Consider the following 25,022-nt stretch of genomic DNA (forward strand, 5'->3'; position numbering starts at 1 on the left):
AACCAGTGAGTTTGGTTGTCAGGAACTTACATGTGCAGCAACTAAAAGTAAAAAAAAATATTATGTGAGAGCAGGTACTTATTTAAACCGTCTGATAAACACTTCTGTTGGGCAAGCTGACATCACCAGAACATTTCCATTCATCTGGCTCTGGGAACACGGGCCCCTGCAGCAGCTGCAAAAAGCAAAGTTGAAGTGTCTAACCAGCAAATATTTTATTTTGCTTTTGACTGAAGATAATAAATACATTTGAAATCTGTATCAAGTCCCTGCAATATAAATAATTACCCCAAACCCCTACATTAAGTACGCCTCTACAGCAGTACATGGGCAGTGAATGACTACGCTAACCAACCCACACCTCATCTGTAGAGCCACAAACTGGAAAATTAGTAAGTTCAGTGCTGGAAACTCCAGTGCTGAGTACTCGCTGCTTTACTGAGTACACAGACAGGGGCGTGCTGCTCCTGGGAGCTGGGGCGGCAGCAGCCTGTGACGCTGGTAACACACATCACAGAGCTCTATCTCCCTGCCCTGCTGCCTGCTGCATGATTTCCGCCCGCCCAACGTTCACATGATAGCTGTACCTCATCACTTCCCCCCTTCCACCACGTTATTTAAACATGGTAAGAATACAGTTAAGTAACACCTCTCAGAATAATCAGGCTCTGGAATAGTCTCATTTGGGATCCTGAGTCTGCAGATGGTCTGGCCTGTGGAAATGCAGACCACATTTCAGAAGGCCTCAAACTACTGCCTTGAAGAGTATCATTAAGATCACATTTGTACCCTTAAAATCTCAGGGGCACGAAAACAAGAACGATCAGTTCACACGTCACTTAACGAATACATTTTGTAGAGAAGACAAGACAAAGGGTACAGGAGTAGAAAACAGGTGCGGATAGGCAGGAACTGCAACTCCCTTGGTCCAGGTGAAACCCTCCCATGGACAAGACCCTTCCTCAAGATTCCCAAACCTTCCACGAGGCCTAATGAAAGAAAAACACTTCAAGGTGACATCAAATGGAAAAGATTATCTGCACCAAGTAACACACACCTGTGAAGCAAGATTTGAAGTTCAGGCAGCTCACTCACAACAGTTGTCTTTTAGCCATGACCCAAAATACCATGACCCAAAATACCTGTAATCTTCTGAAAGCCACCCGTCACACCCTTTCAGAGAAAACCAAAGCCTAATTTCCCCCAATTTATAACTGGACCACAAGGTGGGTGAAAAACAGAAGAAAAAAGCTGGTTTGGTTTTACTTTTAAAAAAGGCACCGCAATTACTAACACAGGAAAGTATCAAAAGGAAAGTATTAAACATTACTGGTCCTGATAGGTTTGGAGACAGGAAGCCAAAAGTACTATTAAACCTCTGCCTCCTGTAACTCTGAGCCCTTTCCCCACTACTCCTTGCTTTTATTATTTAATTTAAAAGTTTGCTACTAAGGAACTAGTTTGACATTGCACTAGCTAAGGCCACCATTGAGGCACCTGGACTGCAGAAGTTACCATTTTGTGGTGGAGGCAGGAAGAGCAAGGCAATAACGCCCAGGAGCTCAAATCACTAAGCAAAAGGAAACCCCAGCCACCTCCTACCTCACCCAAACCTCTCCCGACAGCAGCCAGCTGTGTGACTCAGTGCCGCTGGGCAATGCCCACGCTGTTTGTCACACGTGCATGCCTGGGAGCTGCCGCCCAGCCCAGCACCCTTCCTGCACTCGGAGCTGCTCACGGGCATTTGCTGCAGGCAGCTGGGTGCACTGCCTCTCACACCACTGTGCCTGCGGGCCTCAACACCTTTCAAAGGAGAGAGGTGAACAGCACCTGAAAAGCTTTTCTCCTACCCAGAGACACATGGCTGCTTCTTGGCGGGGGGCAGCAAAAAAAGCTTATAGCAGGTGTGCTCTTACGACAGTCATAGATGCCTATATATATATATACACACGTGCTCACACATAGATATATGTATGTGTATACATATGTGTATGTGCACACGCAGATCTATGTGTGTGTGTATGTATATGTATATACATACTTATATGGCTATTCCTGCTCCTTTCAAAACAGGAAGATACTGAAAATGTACTCAATGAAATCATGCAACAAATCCGGGCAGGTGCTTATTGCAAGCCAAGCCCATGCTGCAGGAAGCCAGTCTGTCCTTAAACCATGAAGACTGTTAACAAAACAAAACCAACAAATCTGATTGCTTCCTAGTACAACAGAGTTCAGACTCAATACACAGAGCTGCTTTATTCCTAATGTTGTAGAATTTTACCATTTAAGAATGCTCCCTTTACATACTAACTAAATCTCTTTTTTAATGTAGACAATCTAAATAAATCTGTAATCACAATTCCAATTAGTATTTTCAGATTAACTCCTCAGTGAAATAAAATTAACTTTTTAATATTAAACTCCAAATCTGCTTTCTAAGATGACAAAGCATTTTCAGAATCCATATTTTGATTAAGAAACAAAGAAGGGGTACAATACAGCAACATTTATTAGTACAACGCACTTTCTAGAGAGAATGGGTGAGGAACACAAGAGCCAGGAATGAGAGCACTATCAGATTTTTGTAGAGTGGGGAGAAAAAAAAAAGGGGGGGGGGGAATAATAAAAGAGGGGCCTGTGTCATCCACAAATGCCTAGCTCAAAATCCCAAATCCATGCAAATTAGCTCTGCTCACAAAACAGTCCATATACAGCTCATTCCATTTGAAAACACATCTGCACATCCATAACAAAGGAGCTCCTGAGGTGTACTGCTCTCTATGGAAAAACTGTCCCCAAAAGTTTGGGTTTTTCTAAAATCTAAAAGCTGCACTGACACTAGCAATGCAGACTAAAATACGGAATATGAAAAAATGCCTCTGACTGCAGCCCAAGAGGGACAGTCATTATAGGATGGCAGGCAAGCCCTCTCTGCAGCACAGCACTAACAACAGCTCAAAGACAAACCCTTTTATTGGAGTACAGTTTGCATATTTGCTTTAAATTAGGAGACCATCTTCAACAAGATATTAACCTCTGCTTTGAGGTTGTCTAATATAAGAAGAAAATACAAGTTGTGTGTTCTTTTTAAGGACCCTATCAGTTATTTGAGTCACAGAATAAATGTTTCCCTTCCAGAGAGGTTTTGTACTTCAACTCCCTTAGATGCTCAGGTGAACAGGAATCTGATGTTGGATTTACTGAAATAATAAAGGGTGAAAATACCCACACCAACAAGCTTCAGGTAACTGTGCAATTTGAGCAACTGAACTAATACTAACTACATTAAAAATATTATAAGAATGCTCAGAGCTCTATTTTCTCATGTGCTTGTGGAAATACTCTGATTCTGCAGATATTTCTATCCATTTTATTTTGCTCATCTTATCTCTCTTACCTGTTATGCATCCCAACACACTCAGATTCACATCCCTTCTGTAGTAACAAACTATTAAATTGTAGCTTACCCACTAAAAAGGCGTGGTTAGATCTTTCTCACAGACAAAGTGGGGCTGGGGTTTTTTTTGTTTGTTTCATTTCCAGCAAAGCGATCTCAGAAAGACAAATATTAACTCTCTGCATTTGTAACAAGCACTGTTCGTGAGAACCAAGTTCAAAACAGGACTTTTTCACTCTAAAATGAAAAACATCTCTTGGCATCATAAGAATTCAGCTGGACTTCAAAGGCAACATGGGAAGCAAGACCTAAATACAAGTTCAGAGACCTAAACTCTAAAAGCAATCCAAGGCACAATTATCCATGAGGTTTCATGATTCTACACAATGATTTCAAGATATTTAGTATCAGTACTTAAAACACCAAGCACTCTCCCCTTTCATCCATTTACCACTGCATACTAGCTAGTAAACACCAGTATGAAGTTTCATTTAATAAAGTATTCCTCTCAAAGCTCAGGTATATTTCAAGCTATACTTAACCAAATTGTATTTTTCTACACAGGAGACTATCAAAGACTTACAAAGTCTCATCAACCATCCTAAACCAAAACAAATTAACAATTAAGGGCGGGGGGGGGGGGGGGGGGGGGGGAATCCTTTCTCAATTCCCTTCCTTAGTTCTACCTGTGAAAGACTGAGACAGACAATAAAACACAGGTAGACCAAAAGTTAGGTGAGAGTTGAGAGGGTTTAAGCCACAAGAAGATGACAGGTGAACTCAAAGAGAAGTTTTCACAGACATTATGAAAAAGTCGCTATTGCATTCTCTAGCTCATGCTTCCAAGGACTCTTACTTTTTTGCACGAATTGACTCAAGTCTTCAGAGGGAGTGACCTTTAAAGGCGGTGGAGAGAAATCAAAGCTGCTCCCAATCTGGATGAGCGCAACATAACTTTAATTTAAAACTCTATGGTAGCAATGCAAACTGTTTACTGCATTTATTTATTTAAAGATACCTTCACAATAACTACTGCAGTGGTAATCATTCTGGAGCTGTGCACAAGAGATGTTCTGAATCAAGGAAACATCAGATGGAAAACACCTGCAACTGTAAATAAGGCCAGTAGTTTTCTCTGCAATACCATCTCAAATGAAAGTGAATTTACTGGTTTTTGCCACGTCATAGATCTTGAGACATCAAGTCCTCCTACTCAACCCATCTACTGAGAAACTAGAAATCAGTGAAGCAGAATTAGAAGTGAAAGGTCCCGTGCATTACTCACTGTGCACGTAGCCATGCTCCCAAGATAGTACTATTCTTACCATATTGTGATGCTACATTTTTATTGGCTGTCAGGCCTTCACATCAAAAGAATTCAGCAACTGTTATCATCATTTGGAACTTCATGGATGAAAAACTGAGCATCTGCCAGATGGATTAAGTGCTGCTTTCTGAGTTGCACACAGAGCCTGATGGAAGCCCTGTGCCTTTAAGGAAACCTACCACATGAGCACCCAGGCTATGATAGAATCATTTAGGTTGAAAAACACCTTTAGCACCAGAGTCCAACCATTAACCTAGCACTGCCAAGGCCACCACCACAAAACCATATGTGATCCATGGCTCAGATGAAGCTATTCTGATGGGATTACACAGGGACCATCACTCCTAAGACACAAAGACAGTCGGAGAGAAACTGCAAAGCAATTCTTATCTCCTACTTAAAGTCTGCTTAATAATGCAGCATTTAATAATGCAAACAGTGCTCCTCCATGCTAAGTCTCTCCAAAGCACTGGAGAAGCATTGGATTCTCCTCCCACTTCTTGTGGCCTATCTCAAGGTCAAGAACAGAGGGTTCTGGGTCTGGTCCAAACATGGATTTAACGTAACATTTTCTCACACAGCTTCAGTGTGCCACCTCTGTCATACACAACATGATGCTCAAAATCCAAGCCTTGTTCAATGCCTGCCATCCATCTGCCTGATGTGTCCTACTCAAACTCAACATATGGCCACAGCTCCATTCCGTTGTCTCATGTTCTGTCACCAGATCCCAGCCTTCAGAAACATTCCTCTGCATCTCCCTGTGGGATGAACAGCAACTCTTCCCTCTGCCGGGTCCAGGAAGCCTGGCCTTAAAGCCAAACTGTCTACACCTGCCTATCCTCCCTCACGTCTGTCCTTTGCTCTAACACTTGGAAGTCATGAGTTATGTATTAAAACAATTCTGAAGAAATCAATGGTGTGCATAAAAGCAGCACCCTGAGCACATTTGTCTGTTTTCGGTCTCCCTCAGAACAAACTTTGTAGCACGAGCCACCCTCATTCCATTCCTGCACATGCCCAGTGCTTTGGAGCACCACTCTCATAGGTACTTGTGCTGGCATCATTTGCAGTCTGCATAGCAACACTTTGCAATCCAGCAGGAAAAATGGACAGGAAATAGGATCCAAACATGTTCCAGCTGGGCTCACATCAAAACAGTGGGAGTAGATATCTGTCCTTCAAAGTACATATTGCTTTAAATAACTATGTCAGTAGGGAGACATCCTAGTGATGGCCATCTTTCTTACAAAATAAAAGTCCTTACAGGCTTACATGAGTTGCCAGCTGAAAACAGAGCACACACAATCTCATAACTCATGGCCTTTTCTGCCAAGAAAAAACAGCCTAAGTATTAAGGGGGAAGGAAACAGAAACAATAAAAGACAAACAGCATCACATGTGGTGACATCCTTGTGTGCTTAACCTTGCTGCACCAGAGCTGATGAGCAGTGGGTGCAGCGAGGCACCAACCTTCACTGGGTGTCTTGGTTAAACCATGACACTGGGATGCAGGGCAGGGCATCACCCACCACAGGTGCTCACCACCAGCCTGCCTGGGAGGTATAAGCAGCTAAACGCTACGCTGGTCACTCAAATGTAATTTTGGAAGCTCCAATCAAAATGTACAAGTACCATCAATCAGGCATTCAGCATCCCAAGGCAACCTCTTGTCTAGCTGCCAAAAATTAAGCTAGAGCCAAGCAACAACGAACAGCCTTGAGAACTCCAGATGTGGTTAAGAAGCTGCAGATAATTTTAAAGTTAAATTTCACACTGTCTCCAGACCCAGTAAGATAAGACTGAAACTTTCAAAGGTAATTTTTCTTCTTTCAGAAAGAAGTCAGCATCTTCTTTGCTTCTCTCTTCCGAACAGTCTCCTGCAACTAATGTGCAAACATAGGCACACTGTCACTTGCACATGACGCTGCTTTAGTCCTACTCAGCATTCTTCATCTCAGAGTAAAATGTTGTGCCATTAGAAGATAGGTAGCCCTGCAAATTAACTAGACCATAAAAATTTGGTTCCCAGAACTGGGGAGCATGTACTTTAAGGGAGCTGTTTAGGAGGCAAAACAGGCATGTTTTCAAGGCAACCCAACCTCACATCATAAAGTACCATAAAACAAAGGCAATAATAGCAGACAATCTACAATAAGAACAGAATAATTACTTTCAGAAGTCTCCCTAACAAAAGTGCTTTTTGAAACACAAAGAAAGGGTTTGCTAGTACAATTGTAGCCAGAAGCCAGAAAAACTTTTTGCAATACAGGCAGGGAGAACGGAAAAAAAAAAAAAAGAAAAAAAAAAAGATAAAAAAACCCCACAAATACAACTGCAGCAGGGCAACAGCACAGAACCATGTCATCTGACCCCATGGCAAACAGAAACGAAAAGCCGGCACTCAAATGACAAAGCATATCATACTGTACCCATTTTAAAAACACAAAAAACCTTCTGTGTTGAACTCCTGACTTCATCCAAGCATCAGGGTTAAGAACTTTCAGCAACTTCATCTGCTGCTGTAACAGCTCTCCTTCCTCTGTTTCTCCCTCATTACCATAATAATGTCTTTGAAATACAAAGACAATGCTGGCAAGCATCTCACCCCTACTTACCGGTTCTGAGCTTCACATACAGAGTTTATTGGTAGGTACATCTCTCTGGAAATGCTTCCAGAGATGTTATCCCCCAAATATGATATTCTACTTATTTACTGCAAAGTCATTAAAATGCTGATTGCCAATTATTATGCAGTATTTCTGTGCAAAGGGTCTTGAATTAATGTTTTTAAAATATTAATATGAGCAGCTATGACAGATTCACTAATGTTTTCCATTTTAAAACTTTACTTCAACAGTGTATTATTAAAGCCTGCTATTTCTTCTCTTCCCCAAACACTTTCCAAGGAAACTCAAGAGTTTGACATCATACATAGGCCCAGTGACATTATCCTCTGATCGGCACTGTACCAAAAATAAATTCAAAAAAGGGGGAAAAAACTGTAAAATGGTAAGGATTTCTGATAAGCTTTTTCCACGAGCTCTGAAAATGGTTCCAGGAGTACAGGTGAAAACATGAAAAATCAGAGCAGTATATAGTTTTAGAATATATGTAATATATTCTATAGTATATAACAATAGATGTAAAAGTTGTTATCAAACAATAATCCTGAATTTTATTTGGCAGCACCCAAAAAAACAAACTACAAAACCCTGAAAGATCAGTTCTCCTAAGAGAGGTTTACAGTACATAGAACTGAAGAATTCAATTACAACAGCAGAGAGCTGTTTTCTCCTAATAAATCAAATGTGTATTTTTTATTTACTACTTGACAAAGAAAACACAAAGCTTTTGGATCAAATATACACTACACACAATTCTCCTAAGTTAAAATAAAATACATTGTCTACAGATTATGAAGTGAGAGGAGAATGTAGCCATTACCTCTTGGTTATCTTTATTCTGATTTGCCCAGAAAATCTTATGATAAAGTGTCTCCATTGAATTGCTGGAATCTGATCTGTCAAAACAATGCCGATCCAACACTTCTAAGGTGTGCAAAACTCGACTGATGGTCACCCCTAGAGATGGGAGTCAGATGGGGGGGTGGGAGGGTGAAGAAAAAAAATGTTTACACAGGAAGACACTGCATTACATCCATCTGTCAAATCTATTACTAGAATTAATCATATTGCAAAAGCATTATACTCAAAGAAGAACAGATGTAAACCCTAAAGCTCCCAACATTTGTTTCCTTTTGAGCTGTCCTACCTGCGGTTGATTCTTGGCACTTGTCAAAAGACCACCGCACCTCCACAGCACGACCTCTTTGTTTTATCTGCTGTTCTACTTCATAAATCTTTGCCCGAACCTGTAAAAAAAAGACAGCTGCTAATTAGCTAGTGGTAGGAAGTCTCAATTTTCATTTCAGGCTTGTGACAGCTTTCCTCAGCAGGAGCAAGGTACCCTACAGTGTTCCACAACACTCCCTACATTTGGGAACAACAAACTGAAGTATATTCTATTCAAATGCTTTTTGTCTGTCACAAATCATCTTCTACCATAAACTATTTTTTCCTTACATCTGAGCTAGCTGAAGTTAACTTTCAGCATGTCTGAAAAGTCACATCTCACAGTACAGTACGCCAAGTTTCCTTATTTGCCATTTTACATCTTAAAGTAATTTCAGTTTAATAACAGAAAACATCTGACTGTAAATAAAATCCCTGGTATTTTCACAAAAACCAGTACCCAAATAAAGTACAAAGTCATAAAAAACTAGCACAACACTATTCTTGAAACTAGACCCACAAAAATATCTAAACTTGGCTGTAGTCCTAATGATCACAAATCATTAATTGGGAGATAAATCAGATCTTTAAATAATCTGACAACGAAAAAAGCTCACCTGCTGATTAAATGCTGAATTTCCACCTGGCATAGGTAAACTAGATGGAGCAACTTGAAGTAAATCCAGAGGTGAGCCTGGATTAACGTTCTTATTTTCATTTGTGGAATAATTCCACACCAAGGCACTTGGGCAACAAAGAGTTACAGTCTGCAAACAATAGTATAAAACAGAAGTAATTTCTTTCTCTAAACAGGTGTGATAGACAATACGAACAATAACAGATTCCATGAGACTAGAATCACTTTTGGTCTAACTGCTACAGTGAAAGAAACAAGAAGAGAGGCCTATGCACAATTACTTTAAAACACTCATTTGAGGAAATTCAGCTTCTCTTTTAATTATTTAAATATGTATGTGTTCAATTCTTATTTGCACTGCTTTCATAAAACCATCAAAGAATATCACCAAAGGCTAATTTCAGTCAGATCCTTTCTGTGAAACTTGAATGGGCTTCAGAAAAAAAGAATTTTGGTGTTCAGCTTACAGAAAGAAGCTACAAGTGAAATACTAAAATTTAAGAAACTAATTAAAATCAACTCTTCTGTCAAGATTTTAAAGCACAAGAGAGTCACTGAAATGCACCAAGAACTAAAGATTTACTTAGAAAGATTTTCTGTTGACAAGCTTCAAAGCAGCTTGTCAGAAGGTACATATTACCCTGTAGCTGTTGGTGTTGTACAGAGCAAAAGCAGAATGCTTTGGTGTTTTGGGGTCAGACCTTAAATATCATCTAAAATGATGGCAATTAATTCTTCTTACAGATGGCTATTTTTGAGATGGCTGGACTACTTCTTGGGAAGCTCCCCCAGTCCAGATCCAGATTACAAAGCAGCACCTTAGCAAAATCATTGCTTAGAGAAGTGCTCCTCTGAAAAGGAGGAGAGTTTGTCTGAATCCAGGCTGTCCTCTGGGCCCACTTGGTAGCACAAGGCAAAGGGGTAGGGGAAAAAACCCAGAGAAAACACACACACATAGACAAACCAAAACAGTACATGAAAAGCAGAAAGACGACCAGCTGTGTTGCTAGTGGAGAGCAGCTGTAAAGCTGCCAGAGTACACAGGTATACCCCAGCAGCCCAGGATGGAGCCAAACGCTGACGTTCCCAGGACAGATCCATGTTCAAGAGGAAAAACATCACAGCACACTGAGAGCTAGACAGAACCTAACTTCCTGACCCATACACCCTCAGCAGAGAGAGGGATGCAGATCTTCTCCCACTTACTTTCTTCAGAGGGGGCTGACTGAGCCTTCCCTGCATACAACCCAGCCTGCCTCCTGGCTCTGGACTTCCCACACTGTGATGACCGTAGGGGAAAGCAGCAGCCCTCAGAGAGAGGGCTGCATACTGCAAGAAAGTGTTCTTTTACTGTGGGGGTTGTCCAGCACTGAAGCAGGTTGCCCAGAGAGGTGCCAGAGAGGTTAAAAATCCAGCTGGACATGGTCCTGGGGAATCTGCTCCAGCTAACCCTGTCCGAGTGTGGGGGGTGGACAACGTAATCTGAAAAGGTCCCTGCCAACCTCACCCACTCTGTGATTTTGCGATCCTGCAAGCATTCAGTATACTCCTGATACCACCACACCAGGACATCTCTGTGCAATAACTCCCACCCCACCACCCCACCCCCCCCCATCCCCCCACCCCCCCCCCATCCCCCCCACCCCACCCCCCCCACCCCCCCCCCACCCCCACCCCCCCGAGACAAACAGCAGGAGGGCTTCAGGAAGTCTCAGCAGGTCAGCACTCAGGAAGGCAAACAACAACTGCCGCTCACCATACAAGTCCTTTTTTAGAAAACAATTTCTGTCTTGACAGTTCTGCTATTGCTGAGCAATAAGCTTAAGTGAACAGTCTCTTCTGTTGATGAGGCAATACAAACTGCTCATAATTCTGACAAAAACAGAATGAAGCAGCCTGCAGCGGCACCAAGCATCAGTGACAAGCTGGGAAAAGCAAGGGAACCCTCAAAGGTTAGAACTTGCAGGAGCGTGTATGGTACTGCCTTCTGCCCAGCCACACTCAGCAGACAGACAGGGCCTGGCAGAACCATGTAGGCTCACTGCGGATAAGGATGTGATGGCAGAGCATTACTGCACCAGAAACACTCCATCACAGAGGGAAGGCCTGGGGAAGGCCATCCCTGGGCAGCGGAGTCACTCTTTCCTGCAGCAGAGGTGCAGACAGACACACAAGCACCACAAGCTTCTCCAAGTGGTTCCACCATCATGCCTCAGCCCCTGTGGAGAATCCAGCTTCCTACTCCCTCCAGACCCAATCAGTCCTCACCCTTTCATCAACACAGGTACATTTAAAACCACAACTAGCACACCTTGTCACACCCGAAAACCACTGTTTTCCAATGAACTGCATGGTTATAGCCTTGAAAACAAACAGCAACAGAACATCGGCCTACCTGCAGCATACAACTGAGTCCATACACCAGTGGACGGTGTTGAGGGCAGGAGAGGAAATCTGAGCAGGCCAGCTGTACTGGGCTCACCACAGGACCAGGCGCAGTTGGACTAGGGGCTGCCAGAGGAGGGTTACTTGGTCCAATAATCATATGAGGAGAGTGTGCAGCTACAAAGTTGGGACCATCACTTAGCAATAAAGACAGGCGTCTGGCACAAAAATAAGCAAGGCGACGGGATAGGTAAGCTGATTGAACAAACTCTTCTGAATACTGAAATTAAAAAAAAAAAAAAAGCATAGTTTACTACACAGTCTACTCCATGTATTCATTTTCTTTAACAACCTAACATTAGGCATGCATAAACTGGAAGGGATCACCTGCAATATTTAAGAGTCCAGAAGATAAAAAATAAAAAAAGAGCAGCTCAAATGCCAATCTGTACTTCTGTCTCTTCAAAACTTCATCTGCCCTCCAGGACCAGTTACAGTAACAGAATCCTACCAAATCAAGTTAAGGATTATAAAGTATGAACATTTTAAAGGTGTTTATAAATTCCAAACATGCACTGTGCAATATATTTCCTTAAATGTCCTAAGTAAAAACGTTCATATAGGTTTCACCACCACAAATATTAAAATCATTCATGTATGAATCATGCTTATATTGACTCTGGCTTTAAAATATGCATGTACCTGCAACATTAGCGGGAGCAACAGCTTAAGAAGATCATCATCAGTGGGTCTGATTTTTTCCAAAACATCCAGTATCCACGTCAAATACTCATGTCTCTCAAGCATTCCTTCCTTAAAGGATTTAAAATAACAGATCACATATTAACTGGGAGCACTGAACAAGCAGGCGTGTAATTACAAGTTTCATTTCATTTCTGGTTTAGGTCTCATTACCCACATCAGCACAGAGCTACCAAGACCCTCAACCACCTCAACCATGCAGGAACCAGCCACCATCACAGCAGTCCTATGAATAGGGAAGCAGCTGCGTACAGCAGGTCAAATTCAGCAGGCTGTCTGACTTACGGCTGACAGACTCCCTCCCAGCAACCCTTCCGATATTTCTAACCTTGGGTAGAAACAACCAGAGTTATTCTGGGCTAGAACCATGTGGAACTGAACAGCCAGGCCACCGTTCCAACACCCAAGGTTTCACGCACCACGGTGGCTGCAGCCTGATATAAAATAATTTAAAAGACCCTTAAAAACATGGGATACAGAAGAGAGAATAATTGAATACCTTGCTGCAATCGCAATCAGGCACGCTAAGAAAATCAAAGCTTTTTCAGCTAGCAAATCTTTAAAATTAATTAGCATTTACAGTTTATGCAAGTCTTATGACAAAAGCTACCACTAAGTTCTAAAATTGAACTTTCCAAGAATGGTAACCTAAAAAAAAAAAATTAAAAAAATCCATGCACTTCTTGGAGTATTACCTGAAACATATAAAATGACAATTTTTCATTATATTCCCACTGCTTCAGGGCTTGTTCCATCTCTTGAGGCATCACTACAGAGCTGTTGCCTTGACTGGAAGTCACATGATAGAACTCTGCAACCTTTGCCAGCTGCTCCCGAAGGTATTTGGTTATAATTTGAGTCCATTCTACAAAATAAGCCTACAATTAGAACACTTCAGCTGATAAAAGGTTTCTTTCACAGTGAGATTTGAAACAAACTTACATTGCCTTTGTCATCAAATATATTCCTCTAAAGCATTAACCCATGGTTGCATAATGCAGCACCTAGTGGGAATTAACGGACTTCTTACATGCCTCTCCTGTGCATTGGTCTCAAAGCACAGATACTGTCAAGTGTGTAAGCAGCCTGCTAGCTTCGCATGACGTAAAAGGCACTGACACAAAAATATGCCTTTAGGGAATCACCTGTCTCTTTCATCAGATTTCAGCATTCAGCCACAAAACAGCCTTGAAATAGGTAAAATAAATATACTCCATTACTTCCTTCCATCTGGACCTTTACGTCCCTCTTCCTTCTCCCTCGAAATACAGCCAACATAAAACTCACCAGGACTTTGCACAAGCAATGGGATGTAAAACTGTTCTTTCTACAACCATTCTGTAACAGACAACTCCTCCAGATTTTTACTCTGACAAGAACGCAAAAGCTCAGGAGCAGTTTTTTAGGTCACAGTGACCAGCACAGTGCAGAGGTCTGCAAGCAAGACTGATTATCTTTCCTTTGTCCTAGATAAGTCAGTAGTGCTGTTTAGCAAATACAGAAACCTACTAAAAATTACCAGGTTTTCCTCCATGCTTCAGTAACAATTCTGTATTTAGCATAACCTGGAGAAATTAGTGAACAAACTTGCTTGGTCATACACATAAAGCTTTGGGAAAAGAGGAATTGTAAGGCAGGCATTCTCTTAACAGTAACTGGAACAACCAATGTTATTTGTTAGTATCTCAGAGACAAACATCTCACAGAGCTGTATTTAATCAGCATGCAGCACATTTCAGAAGAGCACACTCTTCTATGAATACATAATGCAGTTGCTTTGACAACCTAAGCCTGTTTACTGTCAGTTACAGGAACTACCACTCTCAAACACAACTATTTTTCACTGTTTACTACCCACCTCAGACTTCAGCTAGCGCGTTCATTCTTTTTTCCCTTTGCATTTGTAACTGGCAGTTCTGTCAACATAAACAGACTACGTGTTGAATGCTTTTCTATCCATATCCACTGAAATTTCTGTATGAAGCTAGCGGGTTTTAGTGTTTCCATAGAGCAGTTTAACCACATTACTTCAAACATTCACTCACTTTTGGAAAAACAATTCCAAATCTACTACTTCAAACTTATTTCATGTGACAGTATGAAAGAATATTTTCCCAAAGCAATTACCAATATCTCTGTGCCACTGAGTTAGGAAACCATGTAACCCCCTTTCTGTTACCTGAGGCACAGATATAAAACATTTTGGGAACTGTCAAAGGCTGCTCAGTAACATGCAGCAAACTACTTCCCAAAAAGCTCTCGATAACCTTTGCAAAACAGGGAATTTGGACAGAGGACACAATCTTCAGTAACCTACTTCAGAATACTTGTTCGTAACAGTCATGGGTCCCTCAGCCCAAAGACACCTTTACCGGCTTCCTTCATCCTCGCTGTGAAGCAGGTGCCACCATGGGCACCATCCTGAAGCAGAACCAGAGCAGGAGCACCTGCCTACCCCGATGCACGTGAACCTTCCCAGTAAGCACAAACCCCTTTTACTTTAAAGAGCTACTACTCCCAGCCACAGCAAACTAGGTCTAGACCAATTTATCACAACAGAGTGGACAATCTGCTTTCCTCACCTCCTCCTTACTCCCCTTTCTCCCCCACTTCCAGACAACCAAGAGGGTGTTTGTTTTAACTCCACCCTAATGAGCACACGTCCCAAGCAAAGGAACAGCCCCAGTCTTGGTGCACAGCATCACCACTTCAGTCCCTCAGGAGAGGCACAGATGCTCTCTTTTCGCTAGCAGAGGTATTCACACCAGATTAGGAAAACAACCAGCCCACACTTGCTGTCTGCTCCAAGCCTCCTGCTAGGGTCTACTCAAAAAATGCTTACAACCTTCAAGAGGAAAGGGAAGACAACCTGAAAGGCTGGAGAGAGGGGCTGTTCAGCATCTCTTGGTGTGAAGAGCAAAAGGGGAATTTGGGAGAAGGAAACTGCAAGTCACCCACCACAAACAAGAGGAGCAGGCCCCTTCAGCTATTATTATGCATTTAGACATTAGAGGTTGTTTACCAATATTTGGGTCAGTGGCCTGGCGTTTCTTGATTTTAGCTTCAGAAATAGCAGCATAGTAGGCACATGTCATTTTGATCAGCCATGCCGCTCGCAGCAGTGGCACAGAATATTTTGCTAAGTAAGCAAAAACATCTTCTTTTTTACTGAGAATAGGAACCTGAAATGAAACAGGAAGCAAGTTATATCACACAGTCCAAATAGCAGCTGGCACCTGTGGGTTAGCCCAGGCCTCCTCTGCTCAACCCCGCACTACCTGGACAGTGGCAGAACTCTTCATCAGCCTAGGAACTCGCTACACTGCCAGCACCTGTTGTCTAGACACACAGAAACTAAGAGACTTAACGAAAAAGAGATACTGCCCCACGCTTCCCCCACGTTTCATCAGGAGCATCCTTCCCCCTGCTCAGACATGCCTACAGGGCCACCAGCAAACCTCTCAATACAGCCAAAGACATGCAAAGTGCAGAAACAGTCCTGCAAGCTAGTCCTCAGAAGCTCTGGGAAATGGATATACCAAGGGTTTGGGTAAGGGCTCATCGACACGGATGCTGTCAGTTTTGTTGGGTGCCCCTGGTTCAGGAGAGTCCACAATAACCAGAGTGCACCAGGGAAACACAGCCTGGCCAGCCAATACAGCCTGCACTGGCTATGCACACAACAGGGCTGGTCCCACAAGACTTCCAGGTAAAGAGTCACCCTATTGGGTCACAGCAATCCTTACATTGTTCACATAAACGTAGAATAATTTCGAAATGCATTGTTAAAGCAACATATGTGAGAACAAGACATTTCATACCCAGTGCAGACAGAAGGGAGCGCAAGCACAACCTACCAAAAAATCCTCATTGCTCCTTCAGGCACGCTCAACCTTTCTGACAGAGTGTGTGAACAGAGGTGCATCGGCACTGAAGACAGCAGCAAACAAAGCACTGACCCTCTCCTGTTATGTTCTTCAATGGTCAGTCTAGGGACTCTACAGAATCGATTTCAGTGTTCTTAACATGCTTATTTACTGTTATCAGTGGGTTTATAAATATGGTTATTAAAAAAGAAAAAACAAACTTAAAATAATGAAAGACATCTCTCTAGCAATTCCAGTCACAAAGTTAACCTCTTAGAAAATTAAGGGGAAACATAAGGTGGTGGCATGCTTGCCACAGCAAAGCTCTTGTTCTTCTGGTGGCTCTACTGGTGGCAAAGCAGCACATATTCTTCACCAACTGCATGGCAACAGACCAAAAACTGGTGAAACTTGTACCTTCTGTTATTTTGATCCATTTATGTTCAATAGTCTTGGAGTACAAGTTCCCTGTTTCAGTTCAATTTATACTCATAAAAAATCCCAGATACTGTCAGATTAGCTGCTTGTACACAGAGCTCCAGGAAAGAAAGGCACAAATAAAAGCACCTTTATTACTGTGTTCTAGATACTGCCTTGGATGAGTTTTAATGACCACTTCAAACTTATTTTGTGCTGCTGTTCTTAACAGCATGCAGGATCCAAAAAGATAGTTCAAAATTGCCTCTTCCAGTTATACAGACTGCTACAAAGCAGCAAGAATTCTCCTTAACTGTAAACTTTAACAAGAATGCAACTAATAAGACTGTTAAACAAAAATTGTTAATACAAATTTAAATGCAAAGAGCACACAAAGGGGTTGGAGTTAGTGGGTAGGTTCTTTTAAGAATGCATCAGCTTCCTAGCTTACTATGTCCTTGCCAGACACAAGAATTTCTGTAAACTGTTCCTTTGCTTGAGAAATAGACCCTTGAAGTGAAGTGTACAGGCAAAGAATCTGGCTGTCAATACAATAAACATGCCTGAGCTGAAACATAGTCATTCAAAGGAACTTCTTACCAGCTAGATCCCAAGTTCCCCTTTGCCCAGGCACCCTCCTTGCAGAGAGGGAACACACTGCACAGCAGCAGCTGCCTCCAGCACTGCTCCACATCCAGCACATTCAGAAATACTGCCCTATTCTTACAGCCCAATTCAGTACAAATCAATATCCAAGAAATGGAGGAAGGAGTATTTTGATACCTTTTTTGCTAAGAGAGTCAGGGGTTTACTTCCTGCTAAATCTGTGAACCAGTTGTGAATTGCACTCTGAGACCGAGCAGTAACCAGCCAGTAGTTGTCTTTGGCATTTACTTGTGGTTTCTTCTTCCCTGTGTCCTGGAAAGTGTTAAGTTTTAGCTTTTCCGCTAGTATGCTGCTAAAGTAAGCGCCAATCTGGTGAGAAAAAAAAAGGCAAAACATATATGACAACGCAGTAGGTAAGCATCTATCCTACATTAATGCACGAAGGATTTCCACGTGAATAGATGCAGTAATCACTCTAGTTCAGGCTACCAATCTAATAAGATTACACTTTAATTCCCTGCAGCTAGGAGATGGGGATTCTTGATTTTAAGCACTCATGCAACACTTCTGCAGTATCACTGCAGAAGGTGCAGGTCAGCAAAACCAAGCCCAAGATGACCAGTCCCCAGATACCAGAGGTACAGCTGCCGTTTAGGCCAGGTCATGGTGAATGCCCAGAGCCACATCCCTTTGGCTGATCAGCGTCTCAGATTCAGGCCGCAGTTCAGGGTATTCTTACCAGGTCTCAGAACCCTCCTCCCCTTATTTACACTTTACCATAGCATAAAGTGTGTAAATACTGGCTTTTTGCTTCTATCTAGAACAAACTACGCTCTCGCAAGAACCACTTTGATTGTCTTTCCATCATTAGTTACAGCAGGCAAAGGTTCAAAGATCTGGGTAATCTAGGAAGTGCTCTGATTTCTATTCCAAACACCTCCACTACTACTCCATACATCCAAAATAAAAAGCTTTGCAAGATTTGCTTCCCCAGCATTTTCAATCCCAAAACAGCAGAAAAAAAACCAATATAAGTTTTACTTCCCATGTAAGCTTATTTACTTTTCAAAATTACTGTAATAGAAACTAATTTTTAGGCCTGTCAGTAAGAATAAAATGTTTTATTTTCTAATAAATATATTCATAGCTAGGTAATTTTAAAATATATGAAAAGCTTTTAGGAGATACTGAACTTATTATGGTAATTCTACACTTAAATCTTCCAAATAACTACAAGCACTTTCTTGTGAAATTCCATTTTACTTTTCAAACACTTATGTTCAATAGTCAAAAACACGAATAATTAAAACATAAGACAGAAAGCGCGTGCAAGTAACAATTCTAGAAAACAAAATCAGAAGAATGTAACAGGAAAACCTTTAACATTTCAACAATAGCAACCCTGTTATTTACTTGTATCTCTTCTTCCGCTAAACTAAAAGAGCATCAATGTGTAAGTAAATTCACACTTTCCAATAAGCCATAAAAAGTTATATATTTTAAAAGTCAAACAGCAGAAAATTACTTTGGCTGAAAACATTTGTATAAGCTTCTTGACAACAGTCTCCTTTGAAACCACTTCTTCCTGCTTTCCCAACAGAATGCCGGGGGGGGGGGGGGGGGTGTTGGGGGCGAGGGAGGGAGGCTGTGCATGAATCTGGACAAATCCCTCATAGAAATAGGGGATGTTGGGTTTTTTCCTAAACAGCTACTATTTTCAATTTGAAGGACTAATATTTTACTTATTTTTATTGCTCTTCTGTATATCACACTTCTTTGATACTCAAAAAACACTGCAGGAAAGCTAAGCTGAATTTCACTAGACAATCCAAGAACACATTTTCAAGAGACCTGGACCACAGTGACCAGTTTCTCCTGGCAAAAAACACCCTGATGAAACAGATAACAAGATGAAAGCAGGCTAAAGATGTGTAAATACTAGGAGCTCCCAGGGAAGGAGTCACTACTGTCTTTGTAAGTGAAGCAAATAAAAGAACAAGAGCAAAAATTAACATCTCTTCTACACTGAAGTGTGCTAGTCACGTTTTGCTCTTGGCATCCATGTTTTCCTCTGAAGGCTGATAACAGTAGATAGCAGAAACACTGTGCAGCCTTCTTACGTTAGTTCTGTAATTAACTTTAATATGAAGACTTCCAACTAGAAAGCAAAGCAGTCAAGAACTAAGTGCAACCCCAGCCAGCTTGGTTCCAATTTCAGTGAATATACTCAGACTGAAAAGCCCTGTCTTACCTTTGAGGCATTAATGACAATATTTCTAGCAGATCCATGCTCATCTCCAGAGAAGGCAGGTGCATTACTGAAGCCTTGCTTCACATTCACTGCAGTAAGTTCATCCTGCAAAGTGTTTTAAGAGAAAAAAATGAAATGACAATTTAAGAAGTCACATAATTCTGAGAAGCACGTTTTTATAAAGAAAATGTATGTATTTGCTAGTATGTTCCACTCTGCGTTCACCTGAACCCTCAAAGCACTTTGCACACCCAGGGGATTTCAGTGAAGGGGAACACGATGCCACTCCTATCCTCCAGTCCCCAGTAAGTGTTTGCCTTACTACAGGCTTCAAGGCCATAACTTGGTAAGGATGCCACTTGTTTTCCTGAAAGAGGATTGCTGCCCATGAAAAGGGTAGCAGGAAACAAGGCCTTGGCAGCCTTCATAAACCCTGGAGTGTTCCCTAGCACCCAGCTATAAATCTTCCTCATGAAAACAGTGCCAGTCACCAGCCATCCTGACCAGAGGAAGGGCAGCAGCGCACCCTCCTCTCCTCGAGATACACCAGGATCACTGGAACCAGATGCATTGCTCCACAACAGAATGCTGCTGCACATCCCTCGTTATCGCCAGAATCATGCGCATCCATTTTACCAACATGAAAACATGTTTGCATCCTTGTTTTCTTGAGTTTAAAACATTACCATGTCACTTTGTGGCCCCACAACCACCATTTGAGAACATCTACTGAAATAAGAAGCAGACCACCTCCAGCAGAAACAATTTCAAGTGAACATCTGTCCCTGTTGCAACAAAACCCATTTCTTCTGAAGTTACTTTCACAGTGGAAGCATTACTAGTCTCCTAACTACCAACACACCTTCATTTTGCTGCTTATCGGTATTTAAGCAGGCTTAGCTGGATCATATTTGCAGAAAGAGCACAGACCAGACAGAAGTGGGGTCAGTAGCATTTGGTGGAAGCACACACCCAAGTCTTCACAAATGCAGCGTGTAACTTCCTAAGCGAGCCCCATCCTTCCCTGTCTTCACTCTATATCTTCACCAAATTAATATTCTTCCATGGAGGCTATGCGTTTACTCACTTATGCAGGATCACATGCCTGTCAGACTAAGGTTTACCTGCACCAGTTGAATGGGAACTTGGCTTATTTGTTTTTCTTAATGTCCCTCTGAAGAGAAGGCACGGATCTCCCCCAAAGAATCAGTTACTTCCCACCAAAGATAACTCTACACAAGTTCAAGCTGTCCATGAACCACTGGTAGTGGGTGAGATAGTGGAACAATCGCCAAGCTGACTGTGAAATAACCTATAAAAATGAAGAGCAACTGCCATGCAATCAAACAAATAAAATAGGCAAAAATAAAGTTAAGAATGTCATAATTTTACTAGAATATTTTATTACTAGTTTTGGGCCACATGTCTCCCCAAAAACAGAAACCCAGAAGCTTCCGTTTTGTTTATCCTGATGCTTTGCAATGCATTTTGCTTTTCAGTATTTTTGCAAAGTTCGGGAGTAACACAGAAAACAGTAATGTATTTAGAAATAATCTCTTCTCTCTAGAGTTTATGAAGTTAGCAAGCCTCATCTGAATTTTAAATGAAATCAACAAGAAGTGCTGGAACACTCCTCCACCCACACTATCCCCAAGACAGCCTTGAAAACACAGATAAAGGCAGAGAGGAAAGTGATCAAAGAGATTATAAGCAAATAAATAAAAGGTAAATGGCAAACAGATAGAGGTATATGTTACTATTAGTGCTATTTCCATGGATAACCCCAGTTGTGTTATCTTTAAACTTCTCCTCCTTCGAAAAAAGCTGTCTATATATCATTATGCTGAAAATAACTAAGAACCGTATGTTGTACTGCTGTATCTACCACTGCTGTAGGAACAAGCTGCGGATGGACTGACAACGAAAACACATCAGTGTTTTCATTTTGTCTGTCTCAGATTATTAGCTCAGATTTCTCTCTGCCTTCAGCAGCAGCTCAGAAATTTTAAACATGGAACATAGCACAGTTGCATAACCAAACACCGACTAAAATGAAAACACACATCATCTGTGAATGCAATGCACAGAGATAGTTTTACAAATTAACAATAAAATGGATGTTCACAGAAGCTCTCATTACATCTCACCTACGCCAGCTCCATTAACAGCTCAGGGTCATTGCCTAAGAGCACAGCTGGCCCCTAGCAGAGGGAAAAGCTTCCTGGGCAAACAGGCAGCAACACCAGCACAGCTAAGTTGCACAATACTGAATGTAGCAGGGTTAGGCCCGCCTTCACTTGGCTTGATCTCCAAGCCCTCGCCTAATGAGAGGACAGGTGTGCTGCATGCTGCTGTCACTAAGTGACACGCTCTGCACTGCAACACGCTGGATCCTCTGGGCTCCTGCAGGGATGCCAAGCTGCCTTTCAAAATGTCAAGCAGGGCCCCAAGCGAGCCCAATCAAGGCTTAAAACCTTTTGCAATTTTAAATAGCCAAATGAACGTTCAGGCCCAAATTGCGTTCGTTTCAGAAATAATTTTAATCCTTTTGTGTGGGATATTCAAGACCCACTGAAGTACCTGCAGCGCTCTCTGTGAACACAACATGTAGAGATGGCTATCTTTACAGAGAGGAAGCCCTACAGGAGCTCAGCTCTACAAGAAGTCAGACCCCAACTTAAACCTGCACACATAACTTCACCCCATCGCAGCCAGGACTCTCACAAAGCATGTTCAGAGGAGGCACCTGTAGCACCTACCCAGCCAGCTGTGGTCGCGGCATTCAAATCTAGATGAGAACAAATGCACTGACTGCTAGGACCAAGCATCGAAGCATTATTGTTGGGTGTTCTGGACTGTACAAATCCATATTAATTTGTTTTTAATTATGAGGAACAAGGTCTTTCAGCTTAAGCATTCTTCTCCTTCCTTATTATTGCAGTAACACTTGCTGACTGCAGCACCAAAACAGTAAGAGAAAAGCAGAAAGCTAATGATGTCTAAAGGTTTTGAAAAACAAGGAACTGGCCAGTTTATTCCGACACCTGAGCTGAGCAAACAGATGATATATAGAACTATACTATTCAACAGTCAAAACCAAGGAGTTTTTGGAAGACATTCTTTTTCTCCCTGACCTCAAAATATTCCTTCAGCAAATAATTTTAAAAGTTGTCTATATTAAACTCATGAAAGCAACAAAACTGATCTTTTTAACCAGTCATTACTTTTAGATCCTCTCACATGTTTGATCTTTTGCTTTGTGTCTTTTTATTACAACAGGGCATGTACTTCCAGCAGCTCAGAGCAACCACCACCTTAGCTTGGAGGCCCAAACCCTCTGCATGAAAGTCCAGGATTCCAACCTGTGGCGTAGCTGCTGCAGCATCAGCCTTCCACTTGCACTCAGCTTACGCTACCCAGTGTTGGGCTTGGTTCAAACAATGAGATCAAATAATAACTCCTAGAAGATGCTGTCTCATAGAGTTCGTTACCTGGTATGCAAAGAGCCAGCCTCTCCTACAGAGCTGAGATATCATTTATTGCATAAATTTGCAGAGATGGGTGCTAGGTGGCAAATCCACAAAGCTAGCCCACCTCTCACACATGGTAAAACATTTCATACTTTGAACAATTGTTTACAATTATGTTCAGTCACGCTTAATTCTGATGGGTTCTTACCAGCCTGGTATCCAGCTTTCTTTTCTTCCATGGTACATGTTCTGTTGGGAGAGGGCTTTGTTAGTAGCGGGCTTTCTTTGCTTGAGGGGGTAACTTTCAGTATGCTAATTAGCATAGTTCACACACAGTACAAGTAATTTTCTGTTTGGTCTTATTAACCATTTGGTTCTCCTTGAGCTTATCTTGTTACACCCTAACTTGACATATTTGTGGTGCCTATCCCTTCTCCCAAGGCCATGTTTTGTTAACTATTTTCAACATGTTCCATTTTTCAAATTCTTTCTTGTTTTCATTATAGATATTTACATACTTTGTCTAAATTTCAAGTTTTATCTAATACTGAGCCGGCTGACTACAAAAAGACAGTATAAAATACTGTGCCAGTTATAGATTACTAAACAAGCTACATTTCATGATGAAGAGAGGAATAACAGTATTTAGAGGAGCATTACCCACTCTGAAGTAACGGCTCAGAAGTTGCAAGCAAGGAACTGCCCTACCCAACAGCCAGCCACAGGCAACGGAGACTAGGAAGATGAAGTTCTGTTATAAACAGATATGGAGAGGGCCAAGAAAGACTCCCAAGCGGCATAAGGGGATTAACACTGGAGAGGTCTCTCTGACAGAAATTTTAGCTGCTTTACCCATCCTACCAGTGAGAAGGTGGTCTGGGCTACTAGAGATTGTAGACGTCAGGGAACTGAGCCTTGAAAGGGTCAAACCATGCATGCTATGTGCAGAGAAGGCAATTAAATTTCCTCTGCCAGAAGGCTATTTCTCAGCATAAAATGATGTTGATTGTGCTTTTTTGTGCTTAGCAATTGAATTAAACTGAATTTAAAAGCATTACTCACAAGTAAAATCACCAGGATCTGGCCCTGATGATATGGTACATTCAGTGGTCATATCTTTGGCTTGTAATGAACGCAATTTGTGTTATGTTTTATCTATCTTATGGAGATAACAACAATCCAGAGCACAAGAAGTGTTAGAAAAATAGTCCACCGGAACACGTGCCATCAGCTGCTCCTGCCAGGGCATGATTTCCAAATCTCCCTCAAGCTCCACAATCAGCAGCAGGAATTGCTGATTATACGGAGAAACTATGTGCAAAGCACTGTCCAAGGTTCAAAAAAAAAAAAAAAAAAAACAGTACAGAAAGACAAGGAAAGCTAATTCTTCCTAAATCTTTCTCTTTTAGAGCAATACCAGGTGTTAAAAGCAGCCCCAGCAGGTAACTGCATTCAAGCAGAAGCTGTGCGCTATGCAATTTAAAGACTTCCCTTCTGCCACCCCCTTATTTCTGCAGAGAGCATGGAGCACACAGGACACACGCCAACGCTCAGGGGCTAAGCATTACCCCAAGCTTTCCACATCTTGTAAAGTAACAGATTCCCACCCAGCACTAAGGTGAATGCGCTCTGGAGCATGAGAGCACGGGGTCCCTGGAGGTGCTAGCTTCTCTTCTAGCAGAGAGGGAATTTAGAAAGGCACAGGGCGACAGCTGGCAACACTAACATCACCAGGCAGCCCCTTTCCACCTCTACTAGGACCCATAAATCCGCATTTGTCTCATTTTTCCAATGACAGAAAGACTTCACCAGCCCAAAGGCTGGGATGGCACAGGACTGTTTCCTGCAAATGCCCCCATACAACACACACTAACACTGCACGTACACACGTGGAACAAAGACTTTCCCCAAGCCACATTTCAATCACATTATGGCAAATAACAATGAGCCTGTTGCAGTTCTACTTACAAATGCACCCATGAAACGTATTTTAAATATTAACCATCTGGGCACTCGCCACTTCCATTCTTATTGTAACCGGCTGCATATTTATAAATGTGTCTACAATAATCAATCCACCACCTGACTAAAAATATTCAACAGTCCA

The 25,022-nt window shown here is 41.9% G+C and overlaps 1 protein-coding gene across 13 annotated transcripts in view; it reads right to left on the minus strand.

Moving 5' to 3' along the window:
- MED12L (mediator complex subunit 12L) overlaps window positions 1–25,022 on the minus strand; it is a 150,577-nt gene that overhangs the window by 123,633 nt on the left and 1,922 nt on the right. For 12 of the 13 annotated variants that reach the window (XR_008749407.1, XR_008749406.1, XM_055817186.1 and 9 more), the window contains exons 2-10: window positions 19,446–19,550; window positions 17,372–17,563; window positions 15,328–15,487; window positions 13,001–13,170; window positions 12,246–12,356; window positions 11,554–11,823; window positions 9,139–9,288; window positions 8,502–8,601; window positions 8,175–8,311 (exon numbers count right to left, since the gene is read on the minus strand). Coding sequence is in view for 11 of the 13 variants with exons in the window: in XM_055817186.1 (XP_055673161.1) it covers window positions 8,175–8,311; window positions 8,502–8,601; window positions 9,139–9,288; window positions 11,554–11,823; window positions 12,246–12,356; window positions 13,001–13,170; window positions 15,328–15,487; window positions 17,372–17,563; window positions 19,446–19,550 (1,395 nt within the window). In the remaining 2 variants the exon portion in view is untranslated. The remainder of the gene's footprint in view (window positions 1–8,174; window positions 8,312–8,501; window positions 8,602–9,138; window positions 9,289–11,553; window positions 11,824–12,245; window positions 12,357–13,000; window positions 13,171–15,327; window positions 15,488–17,371; window positions 17,564–19,445; window positions 19,551–25,022) is intronic. The other variant, XM_055817192.1, reaches the window with a different exon arrangement.

This window comes from Falco peregrinus, chromosome 12 (genome assembly GCF_023634155.1).
Source record: "Falco peregrinus isolate bFalPer1 chromosome 12, bFalPer1.pri, whole genome shotgun sequence".
Classification (NCBI taxonomy): Eukaryota; Metazoa; Chordata; class Aves; order Falconiformes; family Falconidae; genus Falco; species Falco peregrinus.